The sequence below is a fragment of the Garra rufa genome, chromosome 11 (genome assembly GCF_049309525.1).
Source record: "Garra rufa chromosome 11, GarRuf1.0, whole genome shotgun sequence".
NCBI lineage: Eukaryota > Metazoa > Chordata > Actinopteri > Cypriniformes > Cyprinidae > Garra > Garra rufa.
The window spans coordinates 10726516-10747051 of record NC_133371.1 but is presented as its reverse complement, the minus strand read 5'-3'; the positions used below and the strand labels follow the sequence as shown (position 1 = coordinate 10747051).

At 36.6% G+C, this 20536-nt stretch overlaps 1 protein-coding gene across 2 annotated transcripts in view; it reads right to left on the bottom strand.

The window, feature by feature from the left end:
- Nucleotides 1-20536, bottom strand: part of ets1 (v-ets avian erythroblastosis virus E26 oncogene homolog 1) — a 59876-nt gene that overhangs the window by 3014 nt on the left and 36326 nt on the right. For both annotated transcript variants that reach the window (XM_073850107.1, XM_073850108.1), the window contains 6 exons: nucleotides 15093-15212; nucleotides 13912-14112; nucleotides 11915-11992; nucleotides 10948-11193; nucleotides 8163-8423; nucleotides 2148-2266 (listed from right to left, as the gene is read on the bottom strand). In XM_073850107.1, coding sequence (XP_073706208.1) covers nucleotides 2148-2266; nucleotides 8163-8423; nucleotides 10948-11193; nucleotides 11915-11992; nucleotides 13912-14112; nucleotides 15093-15212 — 1025 coding nt within the window. The remainder of the gene's footprint in view (nucleotides 1-2147; nucleotides 2267-8162; nucleotides 8424-10947; nucleotides 11194-11914; nucleotides 11993-13911; nucleotides 14113-15092; nucleotides 15213-20536) is intronic.

Here is a 20536-nt window from a genome sequence, read left to right as displayed (position 1 = left end):
TGGAGAGTAATGTGTTACGTTACTTGTGCATTACTTTTTTAAACCTGGGCAGGGCTTGCTTGTTTGATTTTAATATAAAAAGTTCTATTTTTGGCAAATGTAAAAGCCATTTCACAGCACAAGCCTCAGGCTCAAGGAAAAGTACATTTTTCTCTGTACAGTAAAATGCAAAAGAAAGTTGAAGAAACACTCTTCAGCAATAAAAAAAGAACAAATGATAATTCATCTTGAGTGATTTTTGCTCATTAGTATGGTTGAATTGGATCATCAAAGATCAGCAGCAAAGACTATAGTTGATATGATAACATTAGAATAAATACATATTTGTATTAACACTTAATTATTGCAGGTGTGTGTATTATTCTAAGTTGCATTTCACTATTTTTATTAATTTTGAAGAATACTGAATCCGTTTTTTTTGACAGTGGGATGAATGAATGCATGTTCTCTTTTATTCTAGAACTAAAATAAATCTCACTCCTGATTTCGACAGGAGAGCTTTCAATAAACAAATGGGGAACTGCCGTTACTTATTTGAAAAAGTAACTAAGAAAATATATTTTCTTGAAAATTAAAAAATAATGTGTTACTTTACTAGTTACTTTTAAGTAATCTGATTACTTGTAATGTGTTACACAATACATATATATTTTTTCTTTTCTAATGATATAGAGTACAACTGGTTTTGTACATTGGTAAAAGAAGCATAAAAAACTGGTATTTGTTTAGTATGTAAATATATTTTAAAGATATATTCATTATCATAGTATCATTGAGATATTATAGCTTAAATAATATTTTTAATTCGATTTTATTTTTACATTTTCAGTTTTTTATTTTAATTTCAAGTTTTTTTTAAGAAATGTTGTTTTGTCATTTCATGTTTTTTTTTTAATGTCAACATAGTTTTTATTTCTTTTTATTTCAGTTTAGTAGTTTATTTTCGATTTTACAACAGTCAATATTTCTTTCAAGCGACTTTGTTATTGTTTTAGTTAACAAAAAACTTAATATATAAATTACTTTATAAATAAATAAATACATATGGATCAAAGACATAAAAGGGTTTAAGCATTAAATGAAACTGCTTTAAATTGTTATTTTTCCAAAAAAAAAAAACTAAAACGTTTTCTGTTTAATTTCATTGCATTTTAGTTTTTTTTTAAGCAAAAAATAAATATCATAAATTTTTCCCTAATTTACCTCAAATACTAATTAGTTGGAATTCTACATTTTTAAAATGTGCCACTATCCTAGGTTTTTCCCATTTGTCAGTAAGATTTAAAACACAATAAAATGTAATATGCTCCCTTATTCATTTATATATTTTAATATGCACAAGTCAGTATCTTGTTTAAGTTTTTACATAAATATTGTGTTACACTGAATGACAATGTAACATTAATTCAACCAATTTTTTAAATTTGGTTCTCCAAAAACGTTTTTTGAAACCTTAGAAGTAGACACTTTACTAACATTTAATGTACTTTCTATGGACATAAAATCACTTTTGTAAATTTTGTAAAGTGTGGACATCTTAACATCTTTGACCCATATATATTTTTTATTTCATTCGATTTTTTGAAGTCTGACGGTGCGTTCACACTGGCACGTAGCGAGCGGGGCGAAGCGAGCGTTTTCAATTCATTCATGTGGAAGTTGAGCGTAAACGGTCGCATGGTGCATTTTGGGATTGGAAGCGTTGCGGAGAAAGCGTTGAGAGCGGCTGAGAGCGTCAAAAGGTTGGGCATTCCTCAACTTTATGCAAATTTCGAGCGCAAAACGCCGGCGACAACCAATCGCTGTGACGAGTAGGCAAGGCAAGATTATGACGCGTGTTTCTGAAACTGGTGGATTACTGCTGAAATCACATATTATTGAAAAAGTCAAGCAAAAGTAAATGTACTTTGCATGTTTTCATTATATGCTACAGTTTAGTTTTCGAACCGCCATTAAAAGAAGACAATGGAACATAAATAGGGTGTGAACATTGTTTTTCAGAGGTGTGCTCAGCCCTAAATTAGACACTCCCCAAAGCAGTGGCGTTGTAGCGTTGCTAGCGGCACTGAGCGTGGATTTGACGCTGTAGTGTGAACGCACCGCCTCCCCAACTACACCGCCACTATGTTGACTGTATAATTGCTCACCTCATCAGGGTCGGAAAGCTTAAACTCCCAGCCGTCTCCAGTCCAGCTGATGAAGGACTGGCAGGATTTGTCTGTCAAGAGCTCCAACAAAAACTGCCACAGTTGGATGGGTCCACTGCCTGAACAGAGAAACAACACCATGACTAAATACAGTCCTATTTTGATTTCACAACAAAATCTCAATACCACATACATGCATCACATATCAAAGTAGCATTCTAGACTTTTCAGTTCTAGATTTCCTACCCTATTAGTGCATTAGTTATTTGTATCACGGTCCAAACAGAGCTTCACATGCCATTAGATTTATGTCACTTTGCCTGAAAACAGAGATGGGTGAAACACAATGGAGTATTGACTGGCTACTGCCTCTTTCTGCATGTCCTACTTGAGCTTTGGACTCTTTATGTGAATTCCAAAGCACTGACATCATTTGGATTCAGCCCAAGGCTAAATATCTAGTGGATAAATGTGTTTGATCACGCAAGCCATGATGTATATGTCTGCATGTCGCCCGGGTGTATCTGAAAGCACACATGTGTGTGATGCCGACATGTGTGTGAACGGCTGTGTGGGTGTGAGAGAGAGAAGCCCTTGGCGGACATCTGCAAAACGAGAGGCTTTTCTCACAGGCTTTAACAGTGCATTCGCCCCTGACTGTGCCGGGGTCAGCTTTAAAGACTTTAGCATTTCTGCACGGTGACATATTTAAGGAGACATCTGAAATATAGCAATCGTGCATATTAATGCACTTGATTGTGAGAAGCAATTTAAAGCCTAGCACAAAGGGTTTATGCGGTCATAGTGACCTATAGTGCGAGATCTATCCTGCAAGGGTTTCAGAGTGTGTAGGCAGCAGCTTGTGCACCCGTCTAGATAAGCTTTGCTTTTTCTTCATCTTGTGGTTTGTGCGCATTAAAATGAACCGTCACTTCATATCACACCTGTTGCAAAACAAGAGCGAAGAGAAGAGACGCTAGATTCCCTGCAAAAGTCCTGCAAGTTTAGGGATGCACAATATATAGGCACTATTAAGGATTTTACATTTATTAGTGAGCAATCAATATTGGATAATTAATTGTGCATGCTTTTGTGGATGCACTTCCCCTATTTTTACATTTAGACTAGCTTTGATGTCGTTTAAAAACTTTTTTTGTAAAATGATGCCTTAGTTTAACAATTCACATTTAATTTATTAAAGAGCATTAACATAATTTAAATAAATAAATAAATAAATGGTGTAATCAGGCATACATTTAATACTGGTGCATCCTAATTTCGATGCTTTCTAGGCTTATTTCAGATTAGCGCATTATTCAGAAGACTTTAAGCATGGTTTGTGTGCTACATTCATTCAGTTACCTAATCTGCATTACTCCTTTGGTGAATTGGGCGGGAAAGGAACGCACATGCCATTCAAAACGAAATGGCGATAACAGTAGGAACAATTCATTCTTAGTGAATTCCCCACTGAGTGTTACATCCAGCTAAAAATAGCCTTGCCGATAATGCAATAAAACACTAATGCAATTCTGCAACAGATTATCTCATCAACAATTCAACAGTTCATTCTAACCCTCTCCCTCTCAGTCTGTCTGCCTCTCTTTGTCTCCATCTAAACATATGAATCACTAAAATCACTCATCTGGATCAATGCAGTAATCTGTTTATGTAGGTAAATGCATTAAAACACATTCCATGAGCTCGGCTACTGTAACACACCCTCTTTAGACCCAAAGGGGCCGGGAATGGAAAGCAATCGCTCTGTCCTTTACACGTCTGAACCAAACCCTCAGACTGACAGACAAATCCACTGCTGACTTTCAGCAAAGCTTTGAAAGTACATTAAGGCCACTTTGCTTGAAGTGAGTGTACTATTACAACATCACATCACACAAGCAGTACTGAACTTGAAATAGTTGGATAGTTCACTCTGAAATACATTATTTTTGCGTGAAGTAATATTTTTCCTCATCCTCATGTCATTCCAGATCTGTATGACTTTGTCTTCTGTAAAACCCAAAAGATGATGTTTAGCAGAATGTTCATGCTGCACTTTACCATACAATGAAAGTGAATGGCAACCAATATCCAAAGCACAACAAAAGCACCATAAAAGTAACAAAAGAATGAAAGATACTTTTAAAGAGTCTTAGTTTACTGTATAAATTTAGACATGTTCTAATGCATGATTAAAAGCAAAAGTTATTAATGGACCTGAGCTAACATGAACTAACAATGAAAAGTTGTACTAAAATTAATATTCACATTAACAAAGATTAAAAGGGTCATATGATGCTGCTAAAAAGAACAGTATTTGTGTATTTGCATTTTGTGTAATGCAATGTGTTATGTGGTTTGCAGTTGAGGTCAAAAGTTTACATCCCCCATTAGAATCTGCAAAATGTTAATTATTTTAGCAAAATAAGAGGGATCATACAGAATGCATGCTATTGTTTATTTAGTATTGACCTGAATAAGACATTTCCCATAAAAGATGTTTACATATAGTCAATAGAAAATAATAGTTGAAGTTGTAAAAAAAAAAGTTTCCATCTTCCTGATTCTTAATACTGTGTTCTTACCTGAATTATCCACAGCTGTTTTTTTTTTTTAGTGAACAGTTAAGATGAACTGCCTGCTAGTTCTTCAGAAAAATCCTTCAGGTCCCACAAATTCTTGTTTTTCAGCATGTTTGTGTATTTGAACCCTTTCCAACAATGACTATGATTTTGAGATCCATCTTTTCACATTGAGGACAACTGAGGGACTCATATGCAACAATTACATAAGGTTCAAATGCTCACTGATGCTTCAGAAGGAAACACAATGCATTTAGAGCCAGGGGTGAAAACTTTTGAACAGAATGGAGATTGTATATTTTTCTTATTTTGCCTAAATATCATATTGTTTTCCATTTAGTACTGTCTGCAGAGGACACACAATATACTTGCACGTTTCCAAGAAGACAAAATAAGCTAAATTTACCGAGCTTCAAATTCCAAAAGTTTTCACCCCTTGTTTCCTTCTGAAGCATCAGTGAGCGTTTGAACCTTCTGTATTAGTTGCATATGAGTCTCTCAGTTGTCCTCAGTGTGAAAAGATAATCTCAAAATCATACAGTCATTGGAAAGAGTTCAAATACACAAAAGTGCTGGAAAACCAAAGAGTTTGTGAATTTGAGCAGGACAAACTTAAGTCTCAAACTCTTTGCAACCTTAATAAGCAATACACAAAATGTATTCCTCATTGTTAGGTAATGCGTAAACTAATGGGACCTTATTGTAAAGTGCTAGCAAATGCCAAATGCCATTGGTTCTTGACTCAAAAGTTATACTGTTTTGAATTGGACCACAACATTAAGTCATATAAACTCATTTTATGTCATTTTCATGGCGGTTTAATGTCTTTTTTGAAGCCTGATCACCCCAGTCCCCATTTACTTTCACTACATGGAAATAACAGCATGAACATTCTACTAAACATCCTTTTGTGGTCTACGAGTAAATGATGACAGTTTTATTTTTCTTAGTGAACTGTCCCTTTAATGTGTGCGTGTGTCTTTATAAGGCAGCCGCCCTATAAAGTTAAAAATCAGCCGTCGCTGAAGAAAGTGTGTTGCGGTACTGTGGTTGTGCTGCTCTCCTCACAGATCTGATGGATATGTTCTTGCGTATGTGATTAATGATGACAAACACAAAAACCTCAGAGCTCTTCTAGCAAATAGATCTTTTTGTCACTTGCTTTACTTGGCTTTATCTACCTCATCTCTGAACTCTGTGTCGACACTGCGGTAACACTCGTAAAAACAGGTAGTTTTGTCCATTACATAAATATGTTTTGCAGTATTCCTCATGCCTGTGCACATACACAGAAACATTTTACAATCTCTTACACTAAATATGAGTACTGCATCTCATTTGTTTGAGCTTGGCTCTAGTATAGAGAATTACATTTTAGGTACAGGCAAACCGGTCCTTTACATGTTCAAAGAAACCTTAGCTTCCCAAAATAGAAATGAAATGAGCCACATATAGTGAGCGGGGTCTGTGTGTTTCTGTGTTCTTTCACGGTAGACAAGTTTTTTTCTGTTGCATTTTCAGATATGTGTAGGTAGGTTTGAGACGTATGGCACAAGGTTAAAAAAGCCCCTTGAAGATGGCCCGATAAAGGAGCTCTCATCTTAAGTGCACAGGGCTGCTATCACTTTGTGCTGCACCCTCTGTTGCCAAGACGACCTGGGAAATGGGTTGAGATGTGGGCCGCAGATAAGGAGTACAAGATGAAAACAGCAGAAAAAGAAACGGAGAGCTGGTGGCAGTGACAAAAGCGATGAGAAACAGACAGGGAGGGAGAATGAGAGCGCGAACGTCTGCCTGTGTTTTCATGTAAAGAAGCCGGGGTGTGGCATGTTTGCTGGTACACGAGCCACTCGCACAAGCCGCCGCTGCAGCCGTGCATACAAAAAGACTGCCATGACATTCTTACAGTCATGTAACAAATGTGGCTCTGCGGTTACAAAGTGCACCAATGCATTCAAAACTGGTGCACGACTCTTTTTCACCGATCCAGAAGCAACCTTGTCCCAGTAACACGAGACGAGACGTCTCGTTTATCAGGACACATGCAGAAACTTGTGATTTCGATTGCTTGCTGATCACAGAAAACATTTTTGTTTTTCATTATAAATATTTAATTTGTCGCTGTATGCGTATGATATGGCATGCAATTTCATATGTGACCCTGGACCACAAAACCAGTCATAAGGGTTCATTTCTTGAAATTATACATAGCTGAAAGATGAATAAATAGGCTTTCTATTGATGTATGGTTTATTAGGACAATATTTGGCTGAGATAAAACTATCTGGAATCTGAGGGTGCAAAAAATCTTGAGAAAATCACCTTTAAATTTGTTCAAATTAAATTCTTAGCAATGCATATTACTAATAAAAAATTAGGTTTTGATATATTTACGGTAGAAAATTGAAAATATATATATATATATATATTTTCATAGAACATGATCTTTACTTAATATCATTATCATAAATTAAAAAAAATGTCATTGTGACTCATATAATTTTTTACTTAAGACTGGTTTTGTGGTCCAGGGTCACATGATATGATATGATATGATATGGAATATATCATATAGTATAGTACTTTTTGATATGCTATGGTATGCATTAAAATATATATAAAGAGTTATGATGCAATATTATTTAAAATTTACATGAAAAAAAAGCATATGATATGGTGTGCAATATATAATATGATTTATTATACAATATATAGAAAAGGATATGGTTTTTAATATGATATGGTTTACATAATGATATATATTATTGATGGTATATGAAATAACATGGATTTTGATATGATATGGTATGGGATTTATATATAAAAATAAGATTTTTATTGATGTATGGATTGATATGATAGGACAATATTTGATAATAGATACAACTATTGAAAATCTGAAATCTGAGGAAAAAAGGGAAAAAAACTCAAAATATTGAGAAAATCACCTTTAAAGTTGTCGAAAAAAAAAAGTTCTTAGCAAAGCATAATACCAATCAAAAATTAAGTTTTGATATATTCATGGTAGGTAATTTAAAAAATATTTTAGAACATGATCTTTACTTAATATTCTAATGATTATTGGTATAAAAGAAAAAGCAATAATTTTGATATATAATATTATGAAAATAAAAGTAGTCCCATGCTATTTTTCTCTAAATTAACTCATATTTCAAAGAATAGCATGCCAGTACCATTGTAAATATCCCAAAAAACATTGTATTACCATAAAATAATACCACTGTACCATGCTTAAAATCTACTTTAATAGTATAAAAGCACTAACTTCCGTAAAGTTGTTGTTGCGGTCACTGATACCCTTGCGTATGAATGTGAAACTAGACTATGTCTCAGGGCAATTCTGAATCATTTGGCTTTATTGCATGAGTTGTGTACACGAGTAGTGAATGATTGAATTTAGGTTATTGCTGACCTGTGTAGCCAGCGAGCGCAGCTGCTGGAATGACCGGTTTGTCCTTGCTGAGGTCCGAACGCTCCCGTACGTAGTCTTTGAAGGTACCCTTTGGTTTGTGTCCATGCAGCGCGGTGGGATAGTCCTCTGAATCAAAGCTGTCATAGGAGGGAACTCTCTGTAGGCTGTTGAATGATGACTGACTACTCCAGGACTGTGTCAGCCTGTCGCAGCTCTCGAAACTGTCAATGCTTTCAAATGAATCCTGACCTCCCAGCTTACCTGCAATGGAGATTTTATTGTTATTAAACATCATTGAGACATTTTTCATTCCATATATTCAAACATACAATGTTTTGAGCATATTAGATACATGTTTTATGGAAAAGAGGAGCATGTATATTCTTTAAAATTAGGGATGCACCGAATGTTCGGCAACCTAATTTACTCACGAAAACCGAATAAGCGAAAAGGCCGAATAAATTATACCAAACAATGACGTGACGCGATCAAATAGAGGCATGCACTAATGCAGCAAACATGTCGGCAGTGTGAAAGCATTTAAAACTGTCCAATAAAAAAGACGGAAACATCGAAATGAGAATCATTCATAAATCTGCTGCTGTCAGCAAAAAGTAGTACTGAGGTCTTCTTGTGGGTTTCCGCCAAAATAAAAGTCAAGATTCATAAACGTTAGCATTGTAATTTTACTGTTGTTCTGTAAAATAAAATAAAAAAGTAAGACAAAAATAATGATAACAATCATTACAACAGCTCTATTCATACATTTATTATAACATTCTCCTTTGCTCAGCAAGGCTGCATTTATTCATACATTATAAAACACATGCCTGATTCAATAAGGGGGTCTTAAAAATGCCCAAAGAATATTAATTTTACTAACTTAATAATTTTAAGTTAAATTGTGCTTTGTTGGTGGGCTATCACGTCTACTAGAATGTTAAAAAATGTTCAGAGTTAAGTAAATAGTTTGAAATTGTTTTGTAATTGATTTTTTTTAAAGCAAGGCAAAACCGTAAAAAGCACATTTTGGTTATTTAATTTATGCAATAGTGTAAAAAAATGGCAAAGTACATGAAAAACCGTGTTCGGCCCAGTGTTTAATTTTGTTCGGCTTTGGCTAAGAATTTTCATTTCAGTGCATCCCTATTTAAAATATCTCTAAAGAAAAATAAAAGTATGCTGACTTTTTAAACAGACAGGTTTTTCCTTTAAAGATCAGGGGCCTCTTTTATAAAGACATGCATAAAGTGATCCAGGGTTATCATAGTTAACTAAAACTAAAATTAAAATCATAAAAAAATATTAAGCTTAAAATAAATTTAAAAAAGCAACTTCATGTACTAAAATAACAAACTAATAAATAGTACATTTACTATTATTATTATTATTATTATCCAGGTAATCATATATAATTAATGAATTAATTTCAGTGAAATATATATTTTTTTAAAGCATGTTACTCTTCACATATAATAATATTAATGCATGTTATCTTAACGTTTTAATAAACAATGTTGGATTATTTTCAATTGGTCTTTTAATAGAGTGCAAAAAGCTTGCTTTTAAGTTGCCATACACAAATATTTTCATGTCAATGTTTGACTTAATCCTGATTTGTTCCTCGATTGTTGAGTAGGATGCAATCTAACTGTACATGTGTTTTACAAATGAGGCCCCTGGCCTTTATTTCCACCCATGCATCTTTGGTTATAGAGGGTGCAAAGTTTGGCGACTACACCAGCCAGGGAAGTTCACAAGTAGTCTAGACCCAACCACGTGGAAAAATCTAGAACTGGTCCACACCACACTGTGTTTCTCTTACACAATTTCCATGTGGAAATATTTGGGTTTTCTCTAATTGGAAGAAAATCAAAACAAATTGCTTCTCTATTTTTGGCCAAGCTGGAGATAAAAGGCTGGTCTCGATTGAATGTCAATTACAGAATGAAAGATAATACAAGAGCTGGGTCTGATCCTAAAATCCTCAATTGAAAAATTGAAGCCACATGCGAGTTTGGTGGCACCACAAATACTTTCCCACACAGGAAAAACACAACGCTGTTGCCAAAGCTGGGATTTACTTCACAGAAAGCCTACGCGTACCTAGAGGGCGAAAAACCCAATCTCTGCGTTGTTCAATAATATACAAGCGACTTTGACAAATCTCAACGTTCAATCCAAATCTCTATCATTTGTTCAGCTGCATGATGGTTAGATAGGCAGGCTGTTTATTCGACGAGCAGGAGCGAAACCAGACCTACGTACGTGAGGTAAAGTTACTTCATGAGAAACCGGAACGCTCTTTTCACGCTTTACACCTCTCGCTCCTTACGAGAACCCCAAGGTTCACAAAAACACCAGTAACGTAACCTCACATGGACGCCTTGACACAAAAGACGGCTACCAGCGCTCTGTGGCTTCAAACATCTCTCACTTTGAAGCAAACAGCTTTGTTTTTCTCTCCTTTTCCCCCACCGCAGTTGAGAGCTTCTCGAGATGGTGTAAGATAGAACCACAAATAAACCCAACGGTCTACTTCATTCCCTGGCAATGCGTGCATAACTCTGGTAATGCGAGATGAGAGCGGCGTTTCGAAGACCACACACTGCTGATCACTGTGGGGGTGATGGGGATAAATCGAAGCCCCGATGGGAGATCGTAAACATGCATAGACGTAAGGAATTAGCTTTTGTCTCCCAAGCGTTTAGACTATGTTAATCTAGACCTTGAATGAATGCAGTTTCGTTTCCATCGAAACACATGACCTCTGGCCCATACTCACCTCTGCTAATGCGACCCACACACATGTTGTCAGGTGACACAACTTCCTGTTTGACTGAAAAGTAGTCTCCCTGCAGTGGATTGAGAGGCGTGTCTCGCAGTATAACGCTTGGATACTCGCTCTCGTATTTGAGCGACAGCAGGTCTTCTGAGCTGATCGGGTGAAGGGTCTGGTAAGACTCTGTGATGAAGCTTGGCTCTGAATACTCCGATGGAGGGACACACTGAGGATGTTCAATGCCATAATCTAGAGGGGGGGGGGGGGGGATAAAGTATTTACATACTAAGTATTTAATAAAATCCAAGTCAAAATATCAACAAAAACTACAAAAGTATATTAATGATATGAAAATAAAACTCATCTACACTATACAATTAAGTGATGTTTGGTTACAAGACCATTAGTGATGAATTAAGGATGTACTGATGTCAAATCTACACTATAGTTGCCATGTTTGATTTAAAAGCTGCAGTAAATGTGAAGATTCCCATTGAACAATGACTAAGATGCAGGGATATATCGGTTACAATATCGGTTACTGGTCAAGGTTAGAGATTATTTATTGTATTGGTCAATATTAGATTTTTAATAGTTTGTTTATTTATTTATTCATGCTATTTTATCTTTACTTACTTAGGAAATATAAAAGTATTATTTAATTCATTTTAAGTATTAATTTCACTATGTCTGTCATTTTATAATTGCTGCATGATGCATTCATGATGCTTTTCTAGTGATTTTAAGTTTGATAGCAACAGTTTTTTTTGTGGATAAGATCTATGTGAACTAAAGATCTATTATAGATGAATACAGGTTTGAATGACGAGTTAAAAAAAAAAAGCGATAAAGGGTTTCTTCAAATACCTTCACAGACAGATCATTTGACATCAAGTATAGAAATGACTAAAGTGTTGTATGTGTGCTTAGGTTCTGATGATGCAAAATGAAAGAAAGGACAGATACTCACTGAAAAAGTAGTCTGGAGGGTAACGGGATTCCTGGAAACTGGAGGTTAAACCGTTGACAGGGAAATGCTTCGGGTCTTCTGTGTGAAAAGAACAACACAAATTACTGAACCTATGCACACTTTCAAAGCTGAACGTGTTGTGTAACAGATTAGATTGTGTGAGGTAATGCAACAGAAACTACTTTGATATGCGTGTCAAAGTGGAATTTACTTTACAGGCTTTCGAAATGTGATACCACTTACATCTAGCATTTGACATGACAAATCACAGCACATATTATAAAATCTAGATGATATTTTTTTCTAAAGAAGATTTTGCTGTACTGTCTTACTCTTTTCTAAAAATCAGGCTTGTGCACAATTCAGAATTGAATTGAGAATGACTCCTAAATTCCAATTCAATTCTTGAATTTGAATTGAATTTGAATTGATGTCAAAAACAGGATCTAGAATTACAATTCGAATATGAATTAAAGGAAGCAGAATTGCAATTCAATACAAATTCAAAGAAATTCATATACATAAGTGAAGTGTTTAACAATGAAGCCTTACAATATATGTCAGATATGATTGCATTACATATTCTATAAATGATATTAGTTTGAACTACTTGTACAGATTACATTGTGTTATTTGATTACTTTGAAATGAAAATAACATTTTGAACAAAACTAATCAAACATTGAGGGAGTAAGTTATTTCAAGAATTTGATCATTATATGTTGGAACAAAATGTATGCAGGGTTGAGGAGTGACTAGTTATGTGTAATGAAATTATGCCATTAAATTACAAAATTAATGTAACTGTATGTGAGATTCAACGCATTCTTTCTGTTGTATGACTGTGTGGAATGTCTTTGAATTGCCATGAATTTAATTCCACTTCCTGTCATTCCAACTCCAAATCAAATTCAACTTCCTGTGGGGCGGAGTCAATTCAATTCAAATTCCAACTCATGAATTGAATGGCGGCCAATTCTGAAATTCTGAATTGAGCACAAGCCTGCTAAAAATCACTATATAAATAACATTACAACTCAGAAATCTGATGGGATGAGCTGTATTGAGAGTGTTAGATATACTCACACCTGTGATATGTCTAAGTATGTCTGTAATATGTCTAAGTTGATGTATTTATCACAAAGCAATTGCTCATTTGCACATTTAATAATTAGTGCTGTCAAATGGTTAAAAATAATGAAATAATCACAATTAATCACGATTAATCGCAATTAGTCGTGATTAATCATGATTAATCGCACCTAGCATTAAGGTTTTAAAATATACTTTTATATTGCAATAATTTCACTTTCAATCTTTAAATTAATGTAGAAACAACATAATGACAGTATATTTGTGTTTGTTTAATGGTATTTTTTTTAATGACTGAAGGTGAGTATCACTGATATCAATACTACCGATTTCTCTAGGAAATTGTTTATTTTTTTCCCCTATTTTTTATCCACTGACTATAGCTATTTAACATTGCAGTATAATTGAGAGCTATCAATATTAACTTTTATTAGTCACTTTATAAATAACATTATAACTCAAAAATCTGAAGGGGTGAGCTGTATTCAGTGTTGGATATACTCACACCTGTGACTCTACAATACATTAGTCAAATTCTCTATTAATGTGTCTAAGTTGACGTATTTATTATAAAGCAATTGCTCATTTGCACATATAATAATTAGTGCTGTCAATTGATTATAAAGATAACATTAATTGCACATTTTGTTCTGAAATTAATCACGATTAATCGCACCTAACATTAAAGTTTTTAAATATTCTTTCATACTGCAATAATATCAGTATAATTGAGAGCTATCAATTTTAACATTTATTAGACTCCAGGTATATGCAACATTTCTCAGTACTCAAATAGCTAGCAACTAAAAACTATTATTTAAAAATACAAAATATAAAAATACAAAATTACTCAAAGATACAAAAACAGCACTGATTGTCTTTTATGACGCTGTGAGGACAAGTACCTTTCTGCAGCATCTCTAAATGCTCCCAGAGGATGTCGCCCACAAAGTCTGGTGCCAAATCCAGAAATCGCTCTTTGCCCAGTGCGCAGAGATTGGCCCCGTCCATGCTGAACTTATGGAAGTCCACATTCTTCAGACTGAACTCATTTACCGTCCAAGTCAACCATTCTCTTACATGAGCCTCTGTCCACTCGCGAGGGTCTAGAGAAGAGAAAGGGAACAGACATATGTTACATGCAAATGCAATTTATATTTTATACACAGTACGACATATATTTTGCAGATTGCATCATGTTAAACAAAGACGCAATATGTTTATGGTGAGCTATCAACTACATGTTTAAGCAAGCATGCTCCTGCAGGTAAACAAAGAAGAAACTAATTTTGTGTACTTGTGGTGCTGATGCATGCAATATTTTAGTCACAGGTCAAGTGGCTCATGTGAAATTATCAGCTGACTTTGCTATAAATTTGATGCCACAGTGGGAGGAACTGAAACAGCTGTAATTTTAGCCTATAGACCTACACACCAACTCTCTCTCTATTTCTTTCTCGACTGTGCACACGCTCCACAACAGCTATTTCCAGACAGACGCAGACCCGACACAGACTTCAGCCTCTCCAGACACAGCAAGCAAAGCCATTCTGCGGTCTGCCATAGTTTGGGAAGCATAATTCATAACCTCTGCTGCTTCAGAGTGCCATGTGCCTATCTAGCAAGATCTCTTTTTAGGCAATCCGATTGTGGCATTTCAAAAACAGCCTAGTGCTACAGAATGCTGAGCCAGGAACCAGGAAAATATACCGCTTTTTTATTTTTCCTAGTTGTCTTGTTCTTCCTATCTCTATCTGTCATTCCTCTCTTTCTTATAATAATCAGATATAAAAAACGTCTGATGTTATTAATATGGTCAGTTAGTTCTCAAAAGTGATTTAGCATGAGTTTCAAAGGGAAAGTACCCTTAAAAATGAACTTTTGTCACTATTTACTCACCCTGATGTTGTTCTAAACCCGTATGATCTGCATTTGTGTTACATGGAAGAAAGAAAGTCATATAGGTTGGGAACAACATGAGGGTGAGTCAATAATGACAGTATTTTTTTGTAAGAAAACTTTCCCTATGGATATACGTTTTAGTATAGAGTGTTTTTATTTATAAGTAAGTGCTATAGAGTTAGACCTTTTGGGATGGAGAGCCGCTGTTGCTCCCTGGTGAAGCCGCTGAATGTGGCCAAAAGAGCCTGTGACATCATTTCTTTACTTCCTGGAGTCAGTAAGGGAACATCTGCACACTCCAGATCTGTTGGATCAAACAAAGACAAATATGTCACACACGTTCTCAGAGCAAATTAACTGCAGATACAGTTACAGATACAGTAAAAATGTAAGAAGTAAATAAATGCAATAAATCAAATTTACTTCAAAAGATCTACTACATTTCACAAAATAAAATTAAAGTAGTTCACTTTCAGAACAAAAATGTTATGTACTCACCCCTTGTCATCCAAGATGTTCATGTCTTTTGTTCTTCAGTCGTAAGGAAATTATGTTTTTTGAGGAAGACATTTCAGGATTTCCCTCCATATAATGGACTTCTATGGTGCCCCCGAGTTTGAACTTCCAAATTGCAGCTTTAAAGGGCTCTAAACGATCACAGGAAAGAAGGGTCTTATCTAGCAAAACGATCGGTTATTTTCTAAAAAAAAAATTACAATTGATATACTTTTTAACCTCAAATGCTTGTCTGGTCCAGCTGTGTGTGTACTCTGTGTAGAGATTAAAAAGTATATAAATTGTAAATGTTTTTAGAAAATAACCAATCGTTTTGCTAGATAAGACCCTTCTTCATTGGCTGGGACCATTTAGTGCCCTTTGAAGCTGCATTTAAACTGCAATTTGGAAGTTCAAATTTGGGGGCACCATAGAAGTCCATTATATGGAGAGAAATCCTGCAATGTTTTCCTCAAAAAACATAATTTCTTTACGACTGAAGAAAGAAAGACATGAACATCTTGGATGACAAGGGGGTGAGTATATTTTCTGTAAATTTTTGTTCTGAAAGTGAACTACTCCTTTAAATAAGGTCAAGCCAAATCAAATGAAAAAAGTAAATACAATGAAATAAAAAATACAATACAATACAATACAATACAATACAATAAAATCAAGCCAAATTAAATAAAAAATACAGCATTTCACTAGATAGGCCAACTATATTTTACAAAAATAAATATGATAAAATTCAAGTCAAATCAACACACACACACACACACACACACACATTTAAAATAATAATAATAATAATAAAGTCCCAGATCTGTGTCAGTTTCTATCCAGAGGTAATACATGTCAATCAGTGTCAAGAACTACATCATCAAGCTTTAACAACAAGAAAACTACCAGCCTCAGCATCACGCACTTAAGCATAGTTATCCTACAGGCCTACGCACACCATCCACCTCCATCCTGACCTCCTAGACTGCTGCTCAGAGCCAAGGACAGTCTGCAAACTCGCTAAGTGTGTCACAGGTCAGATTCTACATCGATGACCACCTTCCCACAATCCCTTCCGCCCTGAAAGCTGTCCCATCTCTGTCTCCAGCCAGAGACAGAGGGGCCTCTGTTGGCAGGGGTCAATAGTTAGGGGTCAGAGGTCTTGGCAGAGGGGTGATGATGTCACAGCAGGCTGCGGGGCGTCGAACAGACAGCGCAGTGTTAGAAAGCTCGCCCTCACTGCTCGTGGGCACCCAGCAGGACACAGAGAGGGCTTTGATGAGTTAAACAGTGCCCGATGACTTCCACTGATCCAATTAGGAATGGCGGGGTGGCGATTGAGAAAAGAGGGTCTAGGAAAGAAAAAACCCCTGAGGGTTTGAAGAATGTCACAGAGAATTTGCAAAATGGACAGTAATGCGATCAAAAACACAAGGTGAGGGGTGATTATTCTATTACTGGTGGCCGTCAAAAAGCGCCCGACTGTGACTAAGGCACAATGAATTTGTCTGGGAGCTAAATGCACAGTCCAGACTGTGGAAAGCGAACACTTTGTGTCTTTTTTTTTTTTTCACCGTCTGTGACTGCTTTTCTACTGACACCCAGATGTTCTGGCATCTCCGCGCGGTTTTGAAACTGCCAGCCCTGGGCGCCGTATGGGTTTGCGCTCGCTGTTGTCGATCCACATCACGACATAACCCAGCCAGGAATGTACAACAGCTGTCCCTCCTAACCTCCTTCCTTCTCCCTTCTCCTTCTCCTGAACTGCAACCCCAGTTGACTCAAACAGGGAAGGATTTGCGGTGATACATTATGCAGAGCGTCTAAATGGAGAAGAACAATGCAGTGCTCTCGTGTGATTTGATTAGAGCGAGATGCTGCAGTCTCCATTTACAGTGTTTAATTGTGCATTAGAGAGGCCATTCTACCAGCTGGACGTTAGAGACTTCATTCATTGCAGAAGAGGCCTATTTTCACATTAGGTGATGCAAGGCCAGAATTTGCAAAAAAAAAAAAAGACTGAGAAAGGCCCTTGTAAAGTGGAAATGTTCCTTTTTTTCTTTGTAAAGGAAGCATGTTGTGTTTAGACAAAATGTAACACAAATTGCAGCAAGGTTTTTACATTAGTGGCTAAGGCAAGGTGCTTTCTGAACAAGAAAAAAAGCAGCCTGGTGATTTCTGAAATGGTTGTATATTTAGATAAAATTAAAAGGCAAATGACAGCTCTTATACGCTGTGCATTAAAATATAGAGGGTTCAGAGGATGCTATGAAAATCAAACCAGGAAAAACATACACTGAGTTTATCTTTTTGTTTCACTTGCGTATTGTTGCATGCTCACTTGGTGAAATCCATGTATCTGCAAGGACACCTGAAGCGAATGGATACTTAGCCTTTTTTCAAAGAAAAGCTCAACAACATCAACAGATCTAATCTGCATGCGGTTACCACCGAAAGAGCTGGAAGATGCATTCTGTGAACTCAAACGTTGACATTATTGTTGGCCAATCACAGTCATCAAGTCATCAATATAAGGAACGTAATCAAACACACTCTTGTCTACTTTCATATTCTCTTTGAAATCCAATTCATTTTAGTGAATCGGTCCATTCTCACGGCTCATGTAAATAAATTATTCACTGATCAAACATGCAATTCATTTGATCAAACAAATGATTCACAGATTCAATTTAACCTCTTTGTTGAAAGCAAATATGCAGTTTAATGTTCATCATAATATTTTGTTTTAGTTCAATGGTGGTTAAACTTTAAATCAGCTTTCCCACAGTTCGCATAGACGTTTCAACATTATGTTCTTCAAATGAATCATTAACTCAGCATGTGAAGTTCAATGAATGAAACAAGGATTGTATTCATTTCCATAGAAATGATAGCCTTAGATATAAATCCATGATAATTCTGTCTACTGAACTACATTAGCACAAAAGATGAGTCTGAGCCGTACTGTCCCACATGGACAACCTTTATATCATATGGAAACAGTGCAGGTGTGCTTTGGGCGGTGTGGATGAGTGCGAGTCTGCCTGTTTCAGCTCTCTGTATTAGTCAGGGGGCTGTGAAATTGTGATTATGGTCATGAGCCCCTGGTGGTCTCATGGAGTCGGGTGTGGTGGGGAGGGGTCGGATGATTCACTTATCTGTAATGTGAGAGCTTCCAAGACAACATGAATGGAGTCCCCGAAGAGATGACATCACCGTTGGCATGACCACAGGGCCCCACCCATCTAGTTCATTCAGTGTTTTCCATAGCATTTTCAGTGATTTAATGACATGCACATATCTAGCCAAGGCCGATCTGCAGTCTTACAGATCACACATTGATGATAGTGTTAATGGTCCGTTCTAAAATTAGACACACTTCAAAGAATGAGTGTGTGTGTCTGCATTTGTGTGTGTGAGGGGTCTGTCTTAAGTGCGTGAGAGACAGCGAGTGGGTGTGTAATAAAAGCCAAATAGCTCATTTGAGTCCCTCAATAGTCTGGATGGTATTTGAGCTTGTGAATGCTTTTTTTGTGCTTGGTGTATTTGAGTCTGTATGTCAAATTAGCATATCTTACCCCAAATGTGTTTCCCTTTTTTGCTTTCTTTCTCTTTCAATGCAGAGTTGCATATGTCATTAAATTCCAATCAGAAAATGAAGTTATTTAAGTTTGTAGACCTCAGTACAAAGGGGGGAAAAAAAAGTTGAGTTCTGCTCTTTGACAACTGTGTGCCTCAGCAGGGTGTCAGGGTGGCCCATAAAACACCTTCAGTTCTTTATCTCTCGCTCTATCTTTTTCAGAGCGTGTGACAGTGAGACTGTTAAACCTGGCCTGCATGAAGGAGGGCCATTCACGCAGCAGATCCGCAGTGAACAAGGCACGGTCAAGGGTGGGGGATCCAGTGAGAGAAGTGCTTGTTCTGCCTACTGTTTAGATTTCCATCTGAAAGCATGCAGACCGGGCCGGGCCGAGACAGGAATAGCAGCAGCCCACGATCGAGCTCCCAAAGGCAGCGCGGAGCCCGTCCACCCCGCCGGGGTCACGCGTCGGGGGCTTTCCCGCCCTGGAACACTGTGGCTATTCTTAGAGACCCATCTAGTGGGTGCCCAGGGTTCACTAGATGGTCTCACCTATTCATACACACCACCATCAGTGTGTCACAATGAGCATTCAAATCACAACTTCAAAATGGGCATTTTTTGAACAGTTCTTGCTCATACAATTGTAGAGTTAATTGTTCAATCTGGTATGGTTAATATGAAACCACTATTGTGCCTAGAGCTGCTGCTGACAAATCATAACTGTTTAAACTACTAACTCTGATCAACTGCTTTTTTGTCTGCACTCCTGCTTTTCAACTGCCCACAATAGTCATGCTATATTACAGAGATACGTATAGCGATGCTACTATGCATACTGCAAAGTAAAGCGGAGGCGGTTTGCAACATGCAAATTGTGAGAGCGCAACTGCATTGCAGAGTGAACACCTTTAAAAGACCATTGAGTGCACTTGGATCAGTGAATCATACTGTTTAGATTTCTGAACAAACAAATACAGATCTTGACAAACAGTTTACTCTTTCAGCGACATTCTTCCTCGAAACCTCCAATAACCTTCTCTAAATATACCTGAAATTGCAGCACTTCAAGAGGGGGAAAGGCATGTTTCCAGCACTGGATATAAATATGCCCAAAAGCATTTCTGATCAAAGCAAATTCATACATGAGTAGTCAGTCATGCCTGAGCTAAGTTTATGAGCAAGCAGCTTTCAGTATCAGGGAAATGAAGGAAGGAAAGCTCTGCATGCAATTAGCAAGCTAATGGCTAATGGTTTCTGCTATTGTGGAACCAGCCGATGGCCAACAGATGCATTCTCGGTAAAAGAATTCCCCACAGACCGCATTGTTTTTATGTATCGTGCCACACATTCCTGCCTTGTTTTACAATCGCTAATGTGGACGGGATTTTTGTGTGAGTTTGTTCTGTATTTGTGACCTAAAAACCAATGTGCCTTTGAGTTCAGTTCTAAATGGACCAATTACACAATTAACTGTACGCAGAGAAAAGTGCCACAGCTGTAGCAATAAAATGAGTTCACGAGCCCAAAATAGATGAATGGAAGGCTGG